This window comes from Camponotus vicinus, unplaced genomic scaffold (assembly GCF_025532165.1).
Source record: "Camponotus vicinus isolate PSW18456_S1 unplaced genomic scaffold, iyCamVici1.0 SCAF_4, whole genome shotgun sequence".
NCBI classification, from domain to species: domain Eukaryota; kingdom Metazoa; phylum Arthropoda; class Insecta; order Hymenoptera; family Formicidae; genus Camponotus; species Camponotus vicinus.
In genome coordinates, this window is record NW_028141976.1 from 9,004,102 (window position 1) to 9,017,924 (window position 13,823).

Here is a 13,823-nt window from a genome sequence, read left to right on the forward strand (position 1 = left end):
AATTGGTCAATTTCTTAAATCTTACGCCTTAAGTCTCCTTAAAATCTCATTGTAGACGACGCATTATACAATAGCTATCGTAAGTCGGGTGTCGTAAGAGTTGACCAATCGTATTCGATTATTCTTCTCTAAAATCAACTGTGATTGGTTAACTCTTACGACACCCGACTTACGACAGCTATTGTATAACCGGCTTAAGCCGGGTCCATAGATGCCAGTTTTGGCCCGCTGCACGCTACGCACACGAAGAAAGAACCGTGTACGTGTGGCGCCCGGCGGCGACGAGTGGCTGTAACGCCACACGTACACGGTTCTTTCTTTGTGTGCGTAGCGGGCCAAAACTGGCATCTATGGCCGGATCTACATTGGTCGTATCGTAAGGTTGTAAGGTCGTAGTCGTAAAAAATTGACCAATCCCAGTTGAATTTCAGGAGAATAATCAACTGTGATTGGTCAATTTCTTACGACTACGGCCTTACAACCTTACGATACGACCAATGTAGACCTGGCTTTAGAGCCATTCTACAATGAGTCATTAGTCGTCAGTCTTAAGCAAATTGATCAATCACAGTCGATTATTTTCGAAATAATCGAGTGTAATTGGTCAATTTGCTTACGACTAACGATTAATGACTCATTGTAGAATGGGCCTTAAGGCTTTCGCACATGAAATTCCATAAGCACGTAAGACATAAGCGTAAGGAAATCGACCAATCACGGTCGAGTTTTGACCCCTTGGAGGGGCTAATACTTGACCGTGATTGGTCGATTTCCTTACGTTTACGTCTTACGTGCTTATGGAATTTCATGTGTGATGGCCATTAGTTTGATGTTGCACAAGGCGATTAGCTGCATAGTTTTGGCGCGACCCGAGATGAGCTATCACGACTACAGGCCAGCAAGCAGTCACCATTCTTCCGTCGTGCTGTTAACGCAAGTACCTCGCAAGTATCCGTTCATTGTTATATACACGTGGTGGCTCATTTCGCATTGAGTCCTATATCTTATGGTCGTGGTCATTTTTCTCGGGCGGTATTGTAATTATTTGCTGCGAATTCGACTTGAGGCCATCGGAAGTTTGGTCTTACGTATCCGGCATTTGTTCCGATGTTGTTGTGTACTTGGACAATATACGGTTCTCGTCTCGGTATGTTCTAGATCATTTATTTGTAAACCTGATATCTCGATCCTCAGACATTCCGCTCGTTCATTTCCTGACGGCGTGGTAACCATTTCATAATCCCACAATCATCTTAGGGTGCGTTCCGTTTCATGCATGATGCGCATAGAAGCATGGAAATTCGTTCCGTTTCTCTTCATGTGCACATGCTGCATGCATGGTCCAACCTATTCTTAACTGTATTGCCTCGCTTCTTCTGATACATGAGACCGCATGGAGTGCCTCATGTACCTCGCGAGGTAAGGCACTTCGTATAATTTCATGCATTTAATAAATATTAGCGCGAAATTTAATTATTATAGGTTAGGATTGATTGATTTGTCAATTAGCTTTACGTAGATTTTATTATACAGGGTGTCCCATTTTAATGTCCCATCCCAAGTAACTTTTTTATTTTTGATTGTAGAAGAAAATGTTTTAGACAAAAGTTGTATGGTTTGAAGAGGGACATAAGATGGTGACAATTATTTGACTTTGGATAATTTTTTGAAGGTTACATGAAGATCATCTTCAAATTCTTAAGCGGAAACCCCTATTTTTCACTGCATATTCTTATAGCTTGCCTCGAGAGCTTTTCAAAACACTTCAATAAAGTATTATTTCCTTGAGTGCTTTTCGAGTTATGAGGCTTGAAATAATTTTTTAATTTTACATAAACCGTAAAATATGTAGTGAAATATTCATTTTTCGATTATCTTACCTTAATACTTTTATGCACAAAATAATGTGAGGAATCAATTGGTATAAAAAACGTTTAGTTATATTTAATAAGAAATATGTAATTGTTAATTGCAAATTACATATTTTTTCTTAAAAACAACTGTTTTTTTTACACCAGTTAATTTCTCTTCCTTGAAACCATAAAACATTTTCTTCTACAATCAAAAATAAAAAAGTTACTTGGGATGGGACATTAAAAATATATAATGGGACAACCTGTACAGCTTGAGTAAATATTAATATATTTAATTAATTAAATATATTAATATTAATTTAATATTAGTTAATTTTTCACAAGGAATATTCTCTCCTCTTGTGTTTTTCATTATAAGAATGGCATATAAAGTTGATATATCAGTTTCTTATCACTTGAAAATTCACTTTCATCACTGCTACTTGAGAAACATGAGTCTTCTTCTTTTATTATAAAAGAAGATGAACAGATATTATCGCAATTAATTGCGATTTAATAAATTTTAAACCGTCATCCATATTGCATGAATTGCATGAAATCTGTTCCGTTACTAGAGGCGAATGATCCATACATGAAGAAATGGAACGGGCTCTGCACTGCACTTCATATACTGTACGCTAGACACTCATGCGTTTCACGCATGAAACGGAACGCACCCTTACATTATCGTATGAGTGCATTTTAATTTGATCTTTCTAAAAGAATAGTATAAGAGCATCAGAGGATAGTAATAAGAGCGTTTCGATTTACTGTGAGAGAAAAATAAGAAGAAAAAGTATAAAGATTTCTCAATTGCTGGTCAAAAATTACACCGACACAAAGTCGCGTTACTATCATGTCGATGTCGCCGAAAAAGTTATGTACCCTGGAAGATGTAGAGAAGAGAAATTTAACAATTAATAAAGAGGAGTAAGTTTGACAGTCTTGTTTTTTTTTCTTTTTTATATAAATTGTTACTCGATGATAGCAATATCAAAATAATCGCATATGGTAAGAAAATAGATGAAAACGAGAAGCTTGCGATGATATGAAATATAACTAATACAAATTAAAGTGAATGAGTAGGTAACTAAAGTTAAAGTGATCAACTATTTGCAGCGAGATGCAGGAATATGAGAACAGAATCTTGCAATGCGTTCTAGCAGAGAAGATAACTCCAATGGATCTTAAAAGTTGGATGCTTTTCCATTTGTTAAAGCCGGAATTTATTTCACAAATTCACATGTTTCTAGTATATGGTAAGATTTATCATTTCTTCTTCCTTCCATATTATTTTTTTTATTGCTATGTGATATTGTTACTTACGCCGTGTCATTTTGAAATAGATAGCCATGGGAGTATAATTGTGATGAAGGACAAGAATGTCTACAGCTTATATTATTCAGAGAAGAATCATTTACATACTGCTATCTACCCCAAAAAAATAAAAAAATTATGTGGAAAAAACATAAAAACCTTTGCTAACGGCAATTATTTCTTCCTGGCACTTACAGAAGAGGGAGAGGTATACCAAACACTTCATATTCCTTGAATGTGCCTTGATAATACATTTGAGTTTCAGGAAACAAATTTTAACTTGCTTGAAAGATAAGATTTATATTAGGAAGTTTTATGTCCTCCCTAAAGCGGCGTCTACAATGAGATTTTAAGTCTTACGTCTTAAGTCTCCTTAAAATCTCATTGTAGACGCCGCTTAAATCGTGAATATTTCTTAGGGGACAAGTGGAAATAAAAATTTTTACATGTGAAACTATAGTAGCATGATATTTTAAAAATGTATGAAAATATCAAACATGAAATAATATCATTAATCTTTTGACAAATCTGTAGATACTTTCATGTAACATTCTAAATATAAAATAAGATTCAAAAATGAGATAAAAAAATATATTGTAACTATACTATCTTTGAAAGGTTTATTACTGGCAATCCCGAAGACGCAAAACATTCCTTAAGACACCGCATATGCCTGTCATGTTGACACCTACTCGAGTCGCCGACTTAAGAAAGAAACGTGTCGTGGACATCGCATGCGGCATGTATCATTATCTTGCTCTGACCAGCGATGAAAAAGTAAGCGAAAGATTATAAACTGTCACAATGATAACGATAATAGTCATTCTTATAAACTAAACAATTGTTTGTAATTTAGGTGTATGCTTGGGGAGAAAATAATTACAAGCGGTTTTATGAGGGAGAATTAGATTCTTTTGATAGTATGCCGAGGCGAGTGAAACATGAATTGGAGAATAAGAATGTTATCCATATCGCGTGTGGTCTACAATTCAACATAGTTGTAACTGACGAAAACAAAATATATGGTTGGGGCAATAATTTAATGGACCAGATTTCAATCGATCCGTCGCAAAAATATTACATGTACCCACGCGAAATTATCACAATCTCGGATAAAATAGGTAAATTTTTTTATGTCTGAGATTTGATCTTTAAGAGTGTTGCATTATCGAACATCCTTATGGTTTATATTATGGTTGAGATGGAAATCGATGTTTCAGTTAAGGTGACCTGCGGATTTTATCATACGTTGGCACTCACCAATAAAGGCGAGATCTATGCCTGGGGCAATAACAAGTCCGGACAAATCGGCGTTAATAAAGAAATTAAACGTTCTGGTCCAATTATGGTAACTCATGGATTATTGACAACAAACTTTTTAATAATTGTCATAATGAGTGAGAGGAGAAACAAAATAATAAGGAAAGATACGATCGACAGGTGAACGTGCCCGCGATGGGAAAGGTTTTGGATATCGCTGCTCTTGGTGATTTGAGCGTTGCAGTCGGCTATGATAGGATTATCTATGTATGGGGTAATTTTTATTACGAATTTATTTTCGTCCCGTTTCCCACAAAGTTTTCGAGGATCCACGACGTGATTGCGTACAGTCAATACAGATTCTTGTCCAAGCCATTGACTGTGTTTACAAATAATTACAAGTATGTTAAAGAAGTATTGAATATATTGGAATCTGTAGGAGCAGCATTTGATAATCCGGTATGTTTTCTATTTATTGTTCTGTATGTACTTTTTTGCATTATACAGCATAAAACTAAATATATATAATATATATTTTTTCATATTAGTTTTCGTTAGTATAAAAGAATATAGAGATTTATATATCAGAGATTTGTAGTTTTATAAAAAAAAATTTGGAAACTTTTCTACATAGAAAAAATAAATTGCAATCATTACTGATGGTTTTGATTGAGACTTCTGGACTCACTTCAAACATATATTGAATTATAACATTAACAGTGAAAAATTACGTATTATTTATAATAATTTTTATATTAATCTGATATTATTAAATTATTTAATAATTTTTTAATTCTGCAGTTAACGAGCGATTTTACCATACAAGTTGAAGGACAACCTATTTATGTTCACAAGGCTATCCTTAAGATTCGTTGCGATTATTTCAAAAAGATGTTTCAACATGATTGGGCTGAAAATATTCAAAGGTAAATTTAAAAAAAAAACTGATATTTTTATTGAGAATTTCTCACAAGTTTAGTTATTACATAATGTCAACACATTATTTTTTGACAGTATATCGGATTCATCACCAGTGTTCACTGTATCAGATAAATTTTCTTACATCGTTTATAAAGCCTTCTTAAAATACTTATATACCGGCACAATCGATTTACCTTCGGAGAACGCGTTAGGTAATTGAAGTTGTAACGTAAACTATCACTAACTTACAATTCAAAAACTGCAATGACATTTTTTCACAGAACTTCTGGAATTGGCCGACATGTATTGTGAAACCAATCTTATAAAAGATTGCAGTCAAATAATACAACAAGACATCACTGTATTAAATGTGGCATTCTTCTACAATAAAGCGATCAAATACAATGCTAAAGTAAGTATTACAGTTCAGGGTTAATCGCTATTGATGTTGGAATTCATTAATTGCAACCCTGGCAAAAATGAGACGTTTGTTTGGCGTTTACATGAACGTTTGTGGAAGTTCGTCGAGAGTTTAAAAACGATTAGTAAAGAGTTTGTAGAACAAAAATTGCAACACTGCAGCGTTTAAAAGACGTTTGTACGTTATAGCGTAATCGTAAACGTTTGAAAAGTCTGAGTAAACTCTGTACACGAAGATGTATCAACGTTTACTGAACGTACTCTGAAAAATGTTACCTCAGCATTGCAAAACTTTCATGTAACATTATACAGGGTTTAGCAAAAGTATGGAAACCCCTTAATATTTCGAAAAATACGCATTTAAAAATAAATGTTTCATACAAAAGTTATAGGGTTTTATGTGGCGCATTACACAGCAACATTATTATGACCTCGAATAGCGTTGTCAAGGTTATGTGAAGGTCACCTCCAACTTTTTAAATGGGACACCCTATATGCTTTTGCATATTCTTGTAGCTTATCTCGAGAACTTTCCGAAACACTATAATTAAGTTAGTTTTCATTAAGTACTTTCCGAGTTATGAGGCTTGAGATCATTTCTTAATTTTACATAAACCATAAAATATCTTGTAAAATATTCACTTTTCGATTATCTTACCTTAATACTTTTATGTACAAAATAATAAGAGGAATCAATTGGTGTAAAGAAAAAACGGTTGTTTTTAAGAAAAAATATGTAATTTACAATTAACAATTACATATTTTTTCTTAAAAACAACTGTGTGTTTTCTTTACACTAATTGATTCCTCTCATTATTTTGTACATAAAAGTATTAAGGTAAGATAATCGAAAAATGAATATTTTACAAGATATTTTATGGTTTATGTAAAATTAAGAAATGATTTGAAGCCTCATAACTCGGAAAGTACTTAATGAAAACTAACTTAATTATAGTGTTTTGGAAAGCTCTCGAGATAAGCTACAAGAATATGCAAAAGCATATAGGGTGTCCCATTTAAAAAGTTGGAGGTGACCTTCACATAACCTTGACAACGCTATTCGAGGTCATAATAATGTTGCTGTGTAATGCGCCACATAAAACCCTATAACTTTTGTATGAAACATTTTTTTTTTAAATGCGTATTTTTCGAAATATTAAGGGGTTTCCACACTTTTGCTAAACCCTGTATAAAGAGTTTGTAGAACAAAAATTGCAACACTGCAGCGTTTGATAAGCATTCAAAACCCAACAGCGTTATGTAAGTGCTCTTACAAAGTTTGAAAAGCATAAAAACTCTCAGAAAACCCTCACTCAAAGGTTGTTAACGCTTTATAAAGTTTCTTATTTTCGCCAGGGAATGTATTTATTTTATATCATATAAATCATATAATTATATGTATACGATATATGTATGTCATGTCGAATATCATGTGAATCTTAGGAACTCGAGGAGTTCTGCTCTCAGTTTGCTCTACGTCACATGACAGCTGACGCATTATTGCAAGATATTAAGTTAGACATGAACATGCAGGCTAAGTTTATGCAAAAAGCAGCGACACAAAGTCGCGATACTATCGTGTCGATGTCGTCGAAAAAATTCTGCTCCCTGGAAGATGTACAGAAAAGAAACTTAACAACCAATAAAGAGGAGTAAGTTTGACAGTTTTGTTTATTTCTTCTTTGTTATATAAGTTGCTACTCAATGATAGCGATGTCGAAATAATCGCATGCCGGTGAGAAAATAGATGAAAACAAGAAGCTTGCGATGACATGAAATACAACTAATACAAATCAAAGTGAATGAGTAAGTAACTAAATTGAAAGTGATCAACTATTTGCAGCAAGATGCAGAAATATGACAAGAGAATCTTGCAATGTGTTCTAGCAGAGAAGATAATTTCAATGAATCTCAAAAATTGGGTGGTCTTCTTGCTGCTAAAGCCGGAATTTATCCTACAAATTCACATGGTTATGATATTTGGTAAGATTTACCTTTTTTTTCTCATATTGGCTTTTTTGCTAAGTAATATTGCTACTTATACCTGATGTTTTAAAACAGATGGGCGTGGTGAGAGGGCTATAATTGTGACAAAGGATAAGAATGTCTACATTTTAGAATTTAATTCAATGCTTAATGGCATACATACTGCTATCTATCTAAAAAAAATAAAAGAACTGTATGGAAAAAACATAAAAAAGTTTGTTCGCGGCGAGATTTTCATCCTGGCACTTACAGAAGAAGGAGAGGTATATCAAAGATATTATTATATTCTTTGAATGTGCCTTGATGGCATATCTGAGTGTCTGGAAATAAATTTTAACTTGCTTCAAAGATAAAATTGATATGAGGTTTTATATCCTCCCTAAATCGTGATCTTTTCTTCTTTCTTTGGCAACAAGCGGAAATGAAAATTTTTACATATATGTGTATGAAATCATAATGAAATATGAGTAGATAAATTAATTAGAATATATATTTAATAAATAGTGTTTTGATTATAAGTACAGATACTTGGCCATAATTTATTTCAATATGCAAATATTAAAAAAAATCAAATAAAAAAATGTATTACTGTTATGCTATTTTTGAAAGGTTTATTTCTGCGATCTCGCTGGAAAGAGAAAAGACGATGAAGTATACCGGTATCCGACAATGAGTATACCTGAAGAATCCACATTTATTCAAGTCGCCGGCTTAAGCGAGAAACGTATCGTGGACATCGCATGCGGCTGGTATCATTGTCTCGCTCTGACTAGTGATGGAAAGGTAAATAAAAGATTAAACTATCACAACGATAATAGTCATTCTTATAAACTAAACAATTGTTTGTAATTTAGGTGTACTCTTGGGGAGACAATAATTATTGGCAGATTTTTGACAGAAATATAACTACTTTTGATAGTGTACCGAGGCAGGTGAAACATGAATTGGAGAATAAAAATGTTATCCATATCGCGTGTGGTCTAAAATTCAACATAGTTATAACTGACGAAAACAAAATATATGGTTGGGGCAATAATTTTGAGGGCCGGATTTTAACCGCTCAGTCGCGAAAATATTACATGCACCCACGCAAAATTAAGAATATTTCGGATAAAATAGGTGATTTTTCTTTTATCTCTGAGATTTGATTTCTAAAAATATTGCATTGAATATCCTCATGGTTGAGATGGAAATCGATGTTTCAGTTAAGGTGACCTGCGGATTTTATCATACGTTGGCACTCACCAATAAAGGCGAGATCTATGCCTGGGGCAATAACAAGTCCGGACAAATCGGCGTTAAGAGAAATAATGAATTGGAATGTTGTCCGATTATGGTAATACATGCATTATTGATAAAAAAACTTTTTAATAATTGTCATGATGGGAGTCAAGAAACAAAATAATAAGGAAAGACACGATCGACAGGTGAACGTGCCCGAGATGGGAAAGGTTTTGGATATCGCTGCTGTTGGTAATTTTAGCGTTGCAGTCGGCTATGATAGGATTATCTATGTATGGGGTAATTTTCGCTCCAATTCTATTTTCGTCCCGTTTCCCACAAAGTTTTCGAGGATTCACGACGCGATTGCGTACAGTGGCTGTAGATTATTGTGGGAGCCATTGACTGTGTTTACAAATAATTTTAAGCATGTTGAGGAAGAATTGAATATATTGGAATCTGTAGGAGCAGCATTTGATGATCCGGTATGTTTCCTATTATTGTTCTGTATGTACTTTTTTGCATTATACAGCATGAAACTAAATATACAGGGTGACCCATTTTAACTTAGGCAGCCAAATAACTCGAAAACTAAACCCAGCAAACAAAAATGTTTCAGACAAAAGTTGTATGGTTTCGAGGGGGACATAAGATGGTACCATTGGTTTGACCTTGAAGAGTTATTTGAAGGTCACATGAAAGTCATCTTCAATTTCTTAAATGGAACCTACTATTTGTCATTGCATATTCTTGTAGCTTATCTCGAGAGCTTTCCAAAACACTATAATTAAGTACCTTTTCGTTAAGTACTTTTTGAGTTATGAGGCTTGAAATAATTTCTTAATTTTACATAAACCGTAAAATATCTTGTAAAATATTCATTTTTCGATTATCTTACCTTAATACTTTTATGTACAAAATAATGAGAGGAATTAATTGGTGTAAAGAAAACACATAGTTGTTTTTAAGAAAAAATATGGAATTGTTAACTGCAAATTACATATTTCTTCTTCAAAACAACTATATGTTTTCTTTACACCAATTGATTCCTCTCATTATTTTGTACGTAAAAGTATTAAGGTAAGATAATCGAAAAATTAATATTTTACAAGATATTTTACGGTTTATGTAAAATTAAGAAATTATTTCAAGCCTCATAACTCAAAAAGTACTTAACGAAAAGGTACTTAATTATAGTGTTTTGGAAAGCTCTCGAGATAAGCTACAAGAATATGCAATGACAAATAGTAGGTTCCATTTAAGAAATTGAAGATGACTTTCATGTGACCTTCAAATAACTCTTCAAGGTCAAACCAATGGTACCATCTTATGTCCCCCTCGAAACCATACAACTTTTGTCTGAAACATTTTTGTTTGCTGGGTTTAGTTTTCGAGTTATTTGGCTGCCTAAGTTAAAATGGGTCACCCTGTATATAATATATATTTTTTCATATTAGTTTTGGTTAGTATAAAAGAATATAGAGATATATATATGAGAGATTTGTAGTTTTATAAAAAAAAATTTGGAAACTTTTCTACATAGAAAAAATAAATTGCAATCATTACTGATGGTTTTGATTGAGACTTCTGGACTCACTTCAAACATACATTGAATTATAACATTAACAGTGAAAAATTACGTATTATTTATAATAATTTTTATATTAATCTGATATTATTAAATTATTTAATAATTTGTATTCTGCAGTTAACGAGCGATTTTACCATACAAGTTGAAGGACAACCTATTTATATTCACAAGGCTATCCTTAAGATTCGTTGCGATTATTTCAAAAGGATGTTTCAACATGATTGGCCTAAGAATATTCAAAGGTAAATTTAGAAAAGAAAACTGGTATTTTTATTGAGAATTTCTCACAAGTTTAGTTATTACATAATGTCAACACATTATTTTTTGACAGTATATCGGATTCATCACCAGTGTTCACTGTATCAGATAAATTTTCTTACATCGTTTATAAAGCCTTCTTAAAATACTTATATACCGGCACAATCGATTTACCTTCGGAGAACGCGTTAGGTAATTGAAGTTGTTAACGTAAACTATCACTGACTTACAATTCAAAAACTGCAATGACACTTTTTTACAGAACTTATGGAGTTGGCCGACATGTATTGTGAAACCAATCTTATAAAGGATTGCAGTCAAATAATAGAAAAAGCCATCAGTGTGTCAAATGTAGCTTTCTTCTACAATAAAGCGATCGAATGCAATGCTAATGTAAGTTCGGGATTAATCGCTATTAATTATGGAATTCATGAATTAGAATATATTTATTTATGTGTATATAATATATCATCGAATATCATGTGAATTTTAGGAACTTGAGGAGTTTTGTTTCCAATTCGCTTTGCGCCACATGACAGATGTAATACTATCGGAAGATTATATTAAGTTAGATATAAATATAAAGAATAATTTTATGCGCAGAGCAGCTAAAGAAAATGCTTTCAAAATGTAATTCTTTTAAAGAGCATAATTCTTTTGACATAACTTTTGAGCCAAATCGTCGATTGTTTTTTTATTTTTTTATATGCACCACACAATAAAACATATCCATCAATAATAAAGTGAACCTTATTGCAGTTACCATTCCATAGTGTAAAACCTCCGCTACAAATGACTCTCGAATGTATCTACAATTCAGTCGTACAGTTGTATCGATGGTCGCTTGAGGTGATAATTTCGGTTGCAAAACAGTCATAGTCACAATCGTTTGAATAGGTTCAATTCCTATTCGAGCGACTGCGACTGTGCGACCGCGACTGCTTTGCGACCGAAAATAATGTGGAAATAAGGAAATAACCATCTGAAGCGTATCTATCGATACAACTGTACGACTGAATTGTATATACACTCGAGTGTCATTGTAGCAGAGGCTTAACATTACATAATATAAATATGGAATATGTAATCCCATACAGCACCGAAAGATTGCAAAAACGTTGCATAGACCTAACTTTGAAACATTGTAATATTGCATAGAAGTTGCGAAATGTTTCTGCAACATTACTGCAAGCTTGCAGCAACGTTGAAATGTCCGCCCTCAGAAATATTACAATGTAAGATTGTAGTAATGTTATGGTGCAACGTATTTGCAATATTAAAACGCGTTTTGCTATTGCAAATGCAGACCGTTTTAAATTTAATAAATAAACTTTGAAAATATAAAGAAATGTTTAAGAAAGATAGGAAAAAAAACATTTACCGCCTTTGAAAAAAAATATCTATTAGTGTTTTTTATCAAATGTGTCTTATTAAATATTTATCTCAATAATTATACATACAATTATTTTACATACACTCGGTACCAGAATATTTTAATACGTGCAATAAATGAATTATTTCCCATTTACTGATTCAATGAAGAAAAATTTGTTTAATATTCTGAATCCCAACGAGGGATCTAGATTATTAAACAAATTATTTGTTTCATAATCTAGATCCCTTATTAGGATTCAGAATATTAAATAAATCAAGTCAGTTTATCAGAAATTTAACTGACACGAAATATAGACAAGAAATATAATTACTACATTAGTCCTTTGTAGGCCTTATATCCACTTTAGATGAAAATTCGAATACGAGTTAGTTAAGTTTGGTGTCGTCACATAGCGGCAAGTAAAGAAACACATGTTATACACTTTCGCTATGTTAAAATGTTGCTGCAACATTGCCAAAGTAAAATAATGTCTCTGCAATATTTCTGCAGCATTACACTGCTATGTGCAATGTTGTAATATTGCAGCAATGTTGATGCAAGCTTCTGTGCTGTATGGGATTATATCTAATAAATTTATTTAATTTTATTTATCACTTGAGATATTTATATAACTCGTTCAACTTTTAAATAATAAATTTGATATTATCATAAAACATTCCCGGTAAGCAAATGCGGGCAATTTGCCAGCAGATTGGCGACAGATTTCCACAAAAGTTGCTAGCAGATTGGCATCCATTATGTCCGCAATAGGCTCACGATTTGCTAGCAAAACCTGCTCACAGAATCTGACAGCAGATTATTAGCAAAAACTGAGCAAGATCTGCTAACATCACTTGATGTCAAATTGTCGGCAGAAACCGAGCAGGATCTGCGCGCGCGTAATCTGACGGCAGATTGGCAGCAGATCCCGAGCAGAATCTGCAGCTTCTGGTCATTCATATAAATAAGTAATATAAATATAATAAAATTAATTACTACAGATGTTAAATGAGACTATTATCGGCGAGTTATCGGTTAATTACAATTTTCTTCTAATACAACATATAATATGTTATATCGTAGTTATATCTCACATAATAAAGGACTCAATTTAATTAAATTAATAATAAAGTAAATGGTGAAAATAATTAAATTTAACTTATAAAACTTGAGATATAATTTATTTAGAATTAAATTCTTCCTTTATGCTTCAAATAGGCAGTAGATGAATAATTTTCCATTTATCCTATTGATTCCAATCAGTTTAATATTCTGACTCTTATCTGCTTGTATCACATATCAGAAATTAAAATGATAGAAATAGTTACTATATTTTTTATCTTTTATTAATTTTTATCTTTTATTAATAATAGCGACTTTATATATATTTCTGACAGAAATTTGATTGCGAGAAAATACATCACATAGCGGTAAGCGAAGGAACTATCGAATCAAATGCAGATTGTTGCCAATTTGCCATCAGATCACGCATGCAAACCCTGTTCCACTTCTGCTGTCAATCTGCAGTCAAATTGTGCGCACGCAGATTCTGCTTGATTTTTGCCGATAATCTGATATCAACCCAGCAAACACAGATTATAATTATTATATAATCCACAGA

The 13,823-nt window shown here is 32.8% G+C and overlaps 1 protein-coding gene and 1 long non-coding RNA gene across 10 annotated transcripts; one reads left to right on the forward strand and one right to left on the reverse strand.

Annotated features, from left to right (window-relative positions):
* The first annotated feature begins 799 nt into the window (after positions 1-799).
* LOC145970342 (uncharacterized) lies at positions 800-12,363 on the forward strand. 9 transcript variants are annotated; one of them, XM_083097004.1, is made up of 22 exons: positions 851-1,419; positions 2,429-2,783; positions 2,973-3,112; positions 3,200-3,378; positions 3,789-3,947; positions 4,027-4,291; positions 4,391-4,518; positions 4,611-4,889; positions 5,232-5,356; positions 5,445-5,563; positions 5,633-5,763; positions 7,215-7,423; positions 7,615-7,754; positions 7,833-8,020; positions 8,367-8,540; positions 8,612-8,876; positions 8,963-9,093; positions 9,185-9,463; positions 10,687-10,811; positions 10,901-11,019; positions 11,090-11,220; positions 11,321-12,361. In XM_083097004.1, the coding sequence occupies exons 2-22, from the start codon at positions 2,710-2,712 to the stop codon at positions 11,459-11,461; spliced, it is 3,501 nt and encodes a 1,166-aa protein (XP_082953130.1). In that variant the 5' UTR covers positions 851-1,419; positions 2,429-2,709; the 3' UTR covers positions 11,462-12,361. The 9 variants fall into 9 exon arrangements, with proteins under 9 accessions (XP_082953129.1, XP_082953130.1, XP_082953134.1 ...); XM_083097008.1 differs by having other exon boundaries at positions 851-1,225; positions 2,577-2,783; XM_083097009.1 differs by having other exon boundaries at positions 851-1,225; positions 2,582-2,783.
* Positions 3,063-6,189, reverse strand: LOC145970459 (uncharacterized). Its single transcript, XR_014438500.1, has 2 exons — positions 3,366-6,189; positions 3,063-3,284 (listed from the first exon to the last, which is right to left on the reverse strand). It is a non-coding gene; the product is annotated as an uncharacterized LOC145970459 (long non-coding RNA).
* Positions 12,364-13,823: the final 1,460 nt, after the last annotated feature.